General features: G+C 40.5%; 1 protein-coding gene across 7 annotated transcripts in view; it reads right to left on the reverse strand.

Annotated features, from left to right (window-relative positions):
* Positions 1-2384: 2384 nt before the first annotated feature.
* The window catches only part of osbpl1a.L (oxysterol binding protein like 1A L homeolog), an 86741-nt gene continuing 77065 nt past the window's right edge, over positions 2385-12060 (reverse strand). For all 7 annotated transcript variants that reach the window (XM_018267950.2, XM_018267949.2, XM_018267946.2 and 4 more), the window contains 4 exons: positions 6885-7001; positions 6184-6307; positions 5281-5371; positions 2385-3518 (listed from right to left, as the gene is read on the reverse strand). In XM_018267950.2, the coding sequence (XP_018123439.1) occupies positions 3416-3518; positions 5281-5371; positions 6184-6307; positions 6885-7001 (435 nt within the window). In that variant the 3' untranslated portion in view covers positions 2385-3415. The remainder of the gene's footprint in view (positions 3519-5280; positions 5372-6183; positions 6308-6884; positions 7002-12060) is intronic.

The following is a 12060-nucleotide window of genomic DNA, read 5'->3' on the forward strand; positions in this document are numbered from 1 at the left end:
TGATCTGCACGTAGACTGGAATGTCTGAGTGTAAAGCGACTGCAGTTGAACGTTTAGATTCCTTGTCACGTATTACCTGCGCTCCTGCTTCTTCCCTGTCTGAGTTCAGCAACCCATGGCTTCCATTAGGCAGAGAGTATATTGTGCCACTAATATTCATATGTACAACATACGAAGCAGCCAATGGGATAACAGCAACCCCTTCATTCTAAGATGTGACATTGGATTCTCATTACAAGGACAATTGCAATAGTTTCACAGTCTCACTAATGTGCAGAACTTTCAGCCTCTAAAGCAAATCAGTCTCTATGTTATTTCTTTCAATAGATCAGGCACACAGTCGCAGCTGGGGTTCAGGTTGATCCTTCCATTTGTTTTTAGGGGGAAAATGTAGGAAGAATCACAGTAGAATCTGGTATGGTCTTGGCTACTTGTGATCTGGTTCTGTTGGACGGAGCCATAGTCACACACCGATTATCCTTATAGGAATTACAGTCCTTTAAAACATTTCCATCCCATGAAAACAAGACAGACGGAAGCTGTTCTACGGACTCTCTCTCCAACTGGATCTCATCACTCGGTGTAGTCAGTGCTCTGAAAAACCATAAGCGACCCACTTATTTCCTTCATACACAGAAATACTGTATTACACAAGTATTGTTTACATTAGATTGTGCCGGTGATGAGGACGGTAGTGTAGCCGCTGAAGGTTTCCACTCGGAGGCTTGATCTATGAGCAATAAAGGGACAGTGTGTGTATCATGCAGGGGATCCTGGCTATGACTTGTCCATCATTCCACGTATTTAGTTTGGTTCTGTTATTTGCAGATTAGAAAATCATGGAACATAGATGTTACCAAAAAGCCTAGAGTAGAATATTTATTGTAGTGTACTGTTACCCAAGAACTTACACTTTTTTTATTTCCTTACAGACAATAAAAGGAAAGATGTTTTATTGTGTCCTGTGATTATTTCCATATCAGACGTCTGTTAACATTATGCACACAGCCCTCGACTTGTGAATTGTAAGGCTTCCTGCAATACATTCATGTTGGCAGTTCTAACTGAAATATATCGAATATTTTATTTATTTGCCTGGAGTTTATTTCACTAGAGTTCATTACTCAGGATTAAGCATTTTCCCTTGGCTTGCCAGAGCTGCTCATCAGTGGTAGTTCTGAGACAGGAGAGACTTGTAGTTAAACTAATAGAACATGCATTTATTTTTCTTACTGGAGAAAGAAGCAGATGCAGTTGCTGGGCCCCCTTATTCACAAACAGAAATAGCATGGAGCTGCAGTATAGTAATGAGCCCCCAGCTGGATGAGTAGTCTGTACAGGTGACCAGTATCTACCCTAGTTTGGATATTCTGCGATGATTTATGAATGTACTGTGAGTGCTAGCTTTAGATCTAAAACCTCCTTATGGAGCCAATGAATAGACACCATTGTCCTGCTGCCTTTTTTGTCTTATGCTGAACTGAAGGAAAAAGATGAAAGCAGCTCCAGCTGGTTCTGTTACAGGTAACAAGTCTAAAAAGTCAATTGTTGTACCATGTCATTCCATTTACCAGCATCCAGGCAAGATGCTATATATGTTTAAAGAAACAGTTCAGTATACTGTATAAATAAAAATTGGTTAAATAGATGGGCTGTGCAAAATAAGAAATGTTTCTAATATAGTTAGTTATCCAAAAATGTAATCTATAATGACTGGATGTCTAACATAATAGTCAGAACACTACTTCCTGCTTTGCAGCTCTCTTGGTTTCCACTGATTGATTACCAGGCAGTAACCAATCAGTGACTTGAGGAGGGGTCATATGGGTCATAACTGTTGCTGCTGAATGCCGTGGATCAATTGCAAACTCACTGAACAGTTTTGTCCCATGTGGCCCCTTTTAAAGTCGCTGACTAACTCAAGAGTTAAGACAGCTGAAAAGCAGGAAGTAGTGTTTTGGTTATTATGTTAGACATTGTCACTCCAGCCTTTCTACATTACATTTTTGCCTAACTAACTTTATTAGAAACATTTTTTTATTTTGCACAGCCTATTTACCCAGTTTTTAGTTTTATACTGAACTGTTCCTTTAAAGAGCGCTCCTCCATGGTTTTTAGAATTATGTATATGGCTAATAGTGATGTGCGAGTCCAACCCTGACCCACCTGGAACCGGTTGGGGGGGTGGGGAGAGCAGCAGAAGAGTTCAACCCGCCCACAACCTGCAAATAGTGTGCAGAGATTGGCCTGAATGCACCTGACCCGCCTGCACATCACTAATGGGTAACTGAAGGTCATTTGCATGTCTGTTTGTTTGTTCCTCGTTATTTTAACAAAACAAAGTTAGAAACACAGAAATATAAGGAATGAATCCAGCCCACATGTTTTCAGAGCTTTTTAAATGCTTTTATTTAGCAGCACTTGATAAATTAAGGTTATTTTATTATATGCTAAACAATTATTAGAATTCTCAGTTCTACTGCTCTTCCATGGTGCAAATCTAGAACAGGCACCTGGAGTAAGAGAGGGATACAGATATAAACACACGTGGAATCCATGTTGTATATCAGTGAGAGATGTTCAGTTTCAGATGCTCACAGTCTTTACTGCGGCACCGTCATTGGGTTTTGGTGCAAGCGGAACGTCCCACAGGGAGGGGGATTATCCCTTATACGGTTGTCATTATACAGCGTCTCTGTGCTGCATAACAATAACGTATTTAGGTTTAAGCAAAGGTTTCCAATCCAGCTTCATCTTATTACACATAAGCACCACATATGAAGTTATCAGCTACTATATGAAAAGTGACAACGCAGAGTAAATATCTTTCAGAAAATCGGTGGTTCCCGTAAGGTTTTTTGCCAACTTTGTCCTATATAGTATTAACAACATCTAAGCTTTCATATCACGTATAGAAGATTTTATCCCTAGAAATAAGTGTCGATACGATAACTAGAACTCGGAGACAAAATAGTAATGTAAACCCCATGATTAAAGGAATAAAAACAAGGCTGGTCTTGATAAAACAATGGGCTCATGATCTTCATAAAGATTGCAATGAAATCCCTGCCCTTATTCACATCCTGCATATTAATTGTGCTTAGTATTTCTCAAAAATATATCAAGCCTTCAGTATAACCAGCGACAAGAGCACCTGAGAGAGTGATGCCCCTTCTCTGGATCATACCATTTCACTGCCAGCAAAAGTTCCAAGCTCAACCTCCCACCATCACTAGAACCCCAGAAATATTGCTTGGCTGGCTCTTTCTTACAAAAACGTCCACTAATCCGGTTGGAATGCTTATATTAAAGGCTAGCATTAGAGTGCTATAAAGGTGCATTTTTGGAAGAGTCAAACACACAAATCTACATTGGATACAGTTGGAAATACGTCTGTCGCTCCTGTGCGGCAGTTTCAATAAATATCTGGCAGGTTGGAGTAGTTCCTGTCCCAGTAGTTTCCAGAGTAAAGCCAATCCTGGGAACCATTGTAGGGGTTGGGGCCTTGGTGGAACCATCTGTTGAATGAAATGACAAACACAAATAATGATCAGAAATAGAGACGCTAACTTTGCACACCTTTTCATGAAAACAAGCTTGTTACCCCGCAAGCTGCAGAGGTTACTTTATAGAATGGATATATATATATATATATATATATATATATATATATATATATATATATATATATATATATATATTGGCCAGGATCCGGCTTTTTTTTTTTAGGCGGGATTCAGATACAGCTGAATCTTTGTGCCTGGCTGAACTGAATCCAAATCCTAATTTCAAAATGCAAATTAAATTAGGGGCAGGAAGGGAAATTATGTAACTTTTTGCCACAAAACTAGTGAAAACTATTTTTTTTTACACTTTTCCCCTTCCCTAATTTGCATATGCAAATTAGGATTTGGATTCGGTCAAATCTTTCATGAAGGATTCAGGGATTCAGCCCTAATATATACTGATGTTGTAGAGAATATGTAGTAGAGATTCTATAACTCCATGCTCTTGTCATGTTAGAAAGTTCAATCTCAGTTACATGAAATAAAAAGGAGGAAGGTTTAGGCATTAGGAAAGAAGTTTTGTTGGGCATTAGAGCTACAATTTGATTTAAAAGGTAGGACATACGAGTAATTCTAGGCCTGTGATTCAGAAGCCGACGCATAGAAGGTGGAGAATTAGACTTAGGGTTCTGGGGATATGAATGGAAGGGGCTGATATTCAAGCATCTCCTGAAATACTTGCACCTCCCCTCTTGCTGAAGTAGCTCAGTGCAGTCTCACAGGCTGGTGTGTTTCAACCACAACATTAAACTGTTCCTGCGACACATGGACAATTATTAAGTGGAGTAGACTGGCACTACAAAGCTACAACTCTACAAATTCTAATTGCTCAGAATTGGTATTGTGACATTTGGGCTCATTTATCAACACTGGGCAAATTAGCCCAAGGGCAGTTACCAATTACCAGTTGCAAGTAGAACAATGAATGCCCCAATTTGATTGGTTACTGCCCATGGGCAGATTTGCCCAGTATTAATAAATGACCCCCCACCGTGTTTTAGTGAAAGCAGTTGGTTATTGAGCTGTTGCTCTTTAGAGGGGGCAGAGGGGGGGGGGTCTGGATTTAAGTTATTAAAATAATTTGGCATTTTGCAAGATTGTACATTCTGTGTAAGAATGGCCATACACACAATCCTATACGATACGGTAATCCAAAATGGTGAATATCATGCAATGGGCTATACATGACATGGGCAAATTTCTATAGTTCTGTTCATTAAAGCCAAAAACAAAAAGAGCAGAAAATTAAGAGACTTTGCAGCTTTTTTTTAACTTCATCTGCTGAAGCTCCATAAAGTGGCCAATATGGTGAACTGGCTGATTATATTTCCAAACCTGTCTGTTCACTGAGTAAACCGATATCCATGGTACGTCCGAGCAGCAGAACATATGAACATATTTGACGTTATACTGTGTTTTCTTTTAGGATAGGAGGGGGGGTCCTGTTAAATAAATCTGCAAGCCCACTAACAATAGGCTCTATCATGTTTGGTGGAACTGGATCATTTACAAATGAGTCAGATTAAAGCCTTCCTGACAATCATGCTCAAAAATTCTAATCGAAGCAGAAGTGCGACAACCCACTGCTTTGGGGGATGAAACTTGGTTTAAAATTGCATTTTCAAGGGTAAAGCAGTCCCCAAAGGGTTTGCAGTATATTTCGTTCTATACTTTGTGAGAATTCATTTGAAGGCTCTGGACTTTGTGCACACACCTGGTTTTCCATTCCTCGTCAGTTTTGGAACGGCTCTTCCGGGCAGCTCTTTGCTTCTCTTCTAATCTTTTCTTTTCCTCGCTGGCTGAGTCTAAAATCAAACACAAGCACACGTAGTCAAAAATTAAATAAAGGGATATGTAATAGCTTTTACGTTTTAATGATTTTTATTGTTTTTCCAAGTTAAACAAGCAGAAATGTTGACAAAAGATGAAGGCTGAACAGTGAAGCTCATTCAGTTATAAAACAGTAGGTGATTGTTCAAGAGATTAATGAGTTACACCAATCATACAACCAAACTACCAAACCTTAAAGTAACACTCAGCGAATATTACAAGATTCTAAAATAGTAGACACATAATACAATGAATAAATATAAAGAATACGTCGACATTTTCATTGAATCTTAATGGATTTTCCTTTGTTTATTATACTATCAGTGACTTTTTTCCCCATCTACATAAGAAACTGGTATTTGAGGCTGCATTTGGCACTTTCTGTATGGCATGGACCCTTTCTGTATTGCATAACTACACAACTCAATAATCCTTAGAGCAAAAGGAACTGCAAGAATAGTGATGTCTAATGGCTTTCAAAGTCATAAGGAGTCCTACTGACCCCAAATGCATCAGTGGCTTGAATGACAGACTAGATGAGGATGTGCCTAGGAAGATAAAGTTATTTTAAAACATCAAGCATTCATATGTTGCCTACTGGTCATATAAACAAAATTAACAGCAGAAAAAAATGGCTAATAACACAAAAAACAGCAAATTGTATCAACATATCAGTGTCTCAATCAAAGTAAAAGTTAGTTGTAGGATCCCTTCTCCCCCTACAATTATATTTCTTTGGAGCTTACAAGAGTACTAGTTAAAATCACAACACAGCTCTGTATATTACCAATTTCTCCATTTTCCATAGCTCTTACATCTGGACGCAGCCTACAGTCTGTTTTCGGGATTACGCCTTCCATATCCTTATCAAACTCATTTAAGGCTAGTGCAAAGTTGGTAAAGTTGTACATCTGAAAGAGTTAAAAGAAATAAGTAATGACAATTAGGAGCCATTATAGCAGGGCTGCCATTTTATCTAGAGAAGATGGAAAGCAGCAGCAATTTCCCCATAGCACTGATGGTGCGCATTTAAAGGGCATGTAAAGGCAAAAAAATAAAATCCCATTTTACTTTCTTTAATGAAAAAGGAACCTATCTCCAATATACTTTAATTAAAAAATGTGTACCATTTTTATAAGAAACCTGACTGTATGCAGTGAAATTCTCCCTTCATTTACTGCTGTGGATAGGAATTGTCAGATGGTCCCTAACTACTGAGCAGCCCAGACCACACTGAGCATGTGCACTTAGTCTTGGTCTTGCAAAGATTTTTAACAAAGTTACAAGATGGTGACCCCCTGTAGCCAACTTTGAAAGCATAAATTATTTGTTTGATTAGGCTTGTGGTGCAGTAAGTTCATGTTTATATTTAGTATACAAAATACAGCATGTCTAGCTGTATTCTACTTTAGACTTTACATGCCCTTTAACACTGCGGAGTGTGTAATACATATTCCATACATTATATTCACTAAGCATATGGCTGACCTGTGCAGAATTGGAAGGTCTAGGTTCTATTCTCCACAGCTGTGTGCTGCCTGGAATAACCTGTACACTTTCTGAATCAGGTAATGGCATCTCATCTGGTTCCTCTGTACTTCCAGCCTGTGAAATTGATTTACATGAAAGTTTGATGGTATAACAACATAGTGCAACACCCACATACACAATATGCATGGCTTGATGAAAACGGATGCGGAGTGATTATGTCTCTGAACATTTTCAATGCACCTTTTTGTGGTTTAACACTTTCCCTGCTGGCCTTCATTGATCGTGTAGCACTGTCTGTTGCCAGTAAACATGACATGTCATAGATTAAATGGAACATAATTTCTTTGGTGTCAGCAGTTAGATACACAACAGCCAGTGCTGTAGAATCTGCAGCAGGCAAGTGCTTAAAGGGGAACTATCGTGAAAATGAAAATTCAATATAAGCTTCCTCAGACTGAAATACGAAATTTTCTAAATACACTCAATTAAAAATTCTGCATTGTTTCTGAAATGATCAAGTTTATATTCCCTATTCCCCTCTCAGCATCTGTTTCTCTTCATTCTCTCTTCATGCAGTAGTTGGGTGTCAGATAGACACTGATAATATATCCTTATAGGGGGGCTTTCTTTCCTAGCAGATGTATTAGAGCTCACTCAAATAACTGATTCCGGGGGCGTGGCCTGCATGCGAGCCGGATAGCATGCACCAGCGGGAGCTCCGGGACAAATACCCTGATAACTACCTGAAAACGAGCATTAACGGCAGAATCCGGTATCATCAACACGATGCAAAAAGGCCAGGCAGTGCTAAAAACCACAGTGAGGAGACCCAGGGGCAATTCCAGCAAGCCTGTCACCGTGGACCTAGACGGGAGTGATTCACAAGATGGCGACACCATGAGACCTGCGTCAGCACCATCGGAGGCATCCACTATAACCAAACAGAGCCAAGCCGTTTCAAAACGGAGGAATTTTGCACGATCCCCTCAGTCCCCACACAGTGAAACAATGTCACCTTTGCACAGTACTGACACCCACGAGCCAGCAGCCGGACAGGCTTCGACCCACATTAACGGCGGTAATACAACTAATGTAGCAAAACCACTCCACAGTAGTGCAGAAATTAGAGGAATTAAGCACCAGTTTTACACTACTTAAACACGACATGCAAAAAATACGGGAACCGCTGAAATCGAACGCCGTATCTCAGATATAGAAGACACAGTTCATCCCATACCTAAACAAATGGATCAAGTGAACCACCAAATTACCGCACTTGAGTTTTGGGTGGACGACCTAGAAAATAGACTACGCCGTCGCCGTAACAATATTAGGATTGTCGGTATGCTGGAGAAAGTAGAGGGGACAAATATGGAACTTTTTCTGGAGCAATGGCTTGCAAAGGAATTTGGCAAAGAATCCTTTACGCCGACATTTGTTATAGAGCGGGCACATAGGGTCCCGGGGCAGGCTCCCCCTCCTGGGGCTCCACCTCGTCCTATAGTGGCAAGGCTTTTGATAAATATATTTGCACTAGATGCAGCCAGAAATGCCGGAAATATCCTACTTGAAAACCACAGAATTTCCATTTACCCGGACTTTTGCGCAAACAACGCCAAAAATTCACCTCTGCTAAGGATGTGCTACGAAAAAAGCGAATCACGTATGCTATGATATTCCCAGCTAAATTGCGGGTGGTCAACAATAACCAAGTAGCCTTCTTTAGTAACCCGGAGGAGGTGCATGCTTGGCTGGAGGGACTACCCGAGGGCCCACCTTCAACGAAATGGCCCACCTCAAGGGCAGACTCAGCCAACAGACTATTGGAAACAGCTAGACTCGTTACATATGATTCCCGGAGGAGCGACTGATGACAGTTAACTCTACGAATTCTCGCACCTGGATTACAAATCATTCGGCTCGGGCGGAAGATTCAAAGGGACTACAGAAGCTCTTGATCACATGCCTTGGTTAACCAAATTGTTGTTAAGTTCAGGGTATATACCTGATCACAAATGGGGTGGCCAGGTGGGGTGGGGGACAAGGGAAAGTTTTGTTATATATATTGAACTACTACCACACCGAGAGGATTTACAAATTCAACTACGGTATACCGAATTAATCACCCAATGTCAGCTAAACGAGGAACCACCTCAGGCTCAGTCCATGTTATCCTGTACCAGTTATGGCTAAATGTTTTCTCCTGGAACGCCAGGGGCCTGCGAGACCCGGTTAAAAGACGTTTGGACTTTAACTCTATAAGGCAACACAAGCCACATATTATCTTGTTGCATGAAACTCATGCTGATCAACAAATTTTGCAATCGCTCAAATGACCATGGCTGGCAACAGCATACCATTCAACCCATTCTTATTCTAGGTGAGCCTCTATAATAATTGCTAAATCTTGTGTATGCTGTGTGAGTAAAATCATAATGGATAAGGAAGGGCAATATTTATTTCTACTTTGAATGTTATATTACAAGCTCTATGTTAATGTGTATGTTCCCCCTCCGTTTTTCGAACACTTTACTGTTCCATATTATGGAAAAGGTTGCCACACTCCCCCTTGCTCCGCTTTTGCTGATGGGGGACTTTAACTCGGTTATGCGTGAAGATCTAGATTGAAACCTAGTTCTCACCCCTCTTTAGCACTAGCTACTTGGGCGACTACATTTGCCCTGACAGATCTATGGTGATCCAAGAATCCAGGCCACACAAATTTACCTGCTTTTCAGCCTCCCATAGTACCATGTCTAGAATTGACTTGGCATTTGGCAATCCTGAACTGTCTAGTCAACTGGACAGGGTAGAAATCTTACCAGGGGGTATATTGGATCATGCCCTAATCCTGTTGCAACTTACAGTCCTTACCTCCCCCATTAATAGAATCTGGAAGCTCAGTCAGTTTTGGACCAAGCAACTCAAAATAACAGAACCTATAAACAAAGACCTACTGGTCTATATAGAAATAAATGAAGGTACGACATCCCCCCCAGATAGTATGGGACTGACTGAAAGCTTATTCCAGGGGGCAATACATTTCTCATATCAAGCAATACAATGACTCAAGCAGAGGGTTCTTTCACTCAAGACCCCTCCCCAGAAACTTTGCTTGATTTCCAAACCCTGAGGCAAAAATATACATTAGCACAAACAGATACTGTTAATAAACAATTCCTATACCATAGGGCAAACCTGTTCGCTACAGGGGAAAAAAATGGCAAATTGTTGGCTCTTTTAACTAAATCAGACCGGGCCAGTATCACTTTCCCGGCAATTATGGACACCCATGAAACCTTGGTTACCTCCCCAGATAAAATAAACAAAGTGTTTGCATTGAATTATAAGCAATTGTACTCCTCCAAACTTACAGTCAACAAACAGGCCATTACAGAATATATGGAAAAAATACCTTTACCCCGGTTAGAACCCCTGGACCAGGAATTTTTGAACTTACCAATTACTGATCAAGAAATCCTAGAAGCCATATCAGCTCTACCTCTGGGGAAAACACCTGGATTAGATGGTCTACTGTCAGAGTGGTATGGGGTACACGGTGCAGTTGTAAGACCTACAGTAGGTTAAAATCACTGTACAATGCTAACTTGGAGGGGGTGCCTTGCTGAGTTCCATGGGCGAAGCTTTGATTACCCTTCTTCTTAAGCCGGGGAAGGACCCATTACAATGCTCATCGTATAGGCCCATTTCCCTCATAAACGTGGACGCCAAAATATTAGCAGAAATTCTATCTAAGCAACTTAACCAAGTCATACACAACTTAATCTCATCTGACCAGGCAGGTTTTATAACAGGCCGCTCCACCGATATTAATTTAAGGCGTCTCTATACCAATATTACTGCTAATCATTCCAATGCAGATAACAGGGTGGTGGTAGCATTGGATAACGAAAAAGCGTTTGATTCGGTGGAGTGGGAATATCTGTGGGAAGTCCTTCAGCAGATGGGAATGGGTGATAACTTCTTAATGTGGGTGCAAGCTCTATATAGTAAACCCTCTGCCAAAGTCAAAACTAACCAAAACATTTCTGGGTCGTGCCCCCTCTCCCCTTTGCTATTTGCCCTGGCAATGGAGCCCCTTGCTATACTGGTTAAAGACTATGTAAATGGCCTGAAGGTAGGCCCTCACATGGAAAAAATTGCTATGTACGCAGACGAAACTCTGCTTTTTCTTGAAAACCCGTATGCATCTCTCACAAAAGCCCTAGACCTAATTAATGTCCATACAATCTACTCGAGATTAAAAATAAACTGGGCTAAGTCGGTGATTTTCACGATAGATCAGGTTCCCCCAGATCGTGCACGTCTTCAGATCAACATGGAATGGACAGATACATTTAAATACTTAGGTATAATAATACATAAGCATCTCAGTAAATTCATAGAACTTAACTTAGCCCTTAAACTTAGCTTAAAACATGGACACAGATGCCGCTAACAGTGCTGGGAAAAATAAATATTTTTAAAATGCACCTATTGCCACGATTTACCTATGTATTTCGTCAAGCCCCGATTGCTATCCCGACATCCATATTCAAAAAAATAGATTCACTTCTCTCAACACTATACTGGGCAAACACTACGCCTAGAGTCTCTTTGACTACCGTCAAACTCCCAATAGATGCAGGTGGCTTAGCAGCCCCCAAAATTCACATGTATTATTTGGCTGCCAAAATGGTGACAGCATGGTGGTGGCTTCCCTGTTAGGCTCAAACACAGCTACCATATTAGAAACACACTTATTGGGGTCCTCTGAAGCCCTCAAAAATGTACTATATAGAGGAGTCGGGGTAAATACTGACATCACTCCACTCATGAAGGCTACAGTGACTGACTGGAAACTAACTCAAAAATACTTCCATAGAGACCAAAACGACTGTTCTCAATTTTCTCCGCTGTGGTTTAACCCAAAACTTCCGCATCTTAAAGCCATCCTTGGGCTAAGCACAGTATAAAATAAATATATATACCCATCTATGGGCTAAGCACAGTATAAAATATATAGGGGACATATTTGAACAGGGTAATCTACTAATGTTTGATGAGCTCAAAACTAAATTCAACCTACCGAATCACATGTTATTTAGATATCTGCAATTCCGACATGCCATTTCGGCTCAACTACCGTTTGCGAGTATTGAAACAAGTCCTA

The sequence above is a fragment of the Xenopus laevis genome, chromosome 6L, assembly GCF_017654675.1.
Source record: "Xenopus laevis strain J_2021 chromosome 6L, Xenopus_laevis_v10.1, whole genome shotgun sequence".
Classification (NCBI taxonomy): domain Eukaryota; kingdom Metazoa; phylum Chordata; class Amphibia; order Anura; family Pipidae; genus Xenopus; species Xenopus laevis.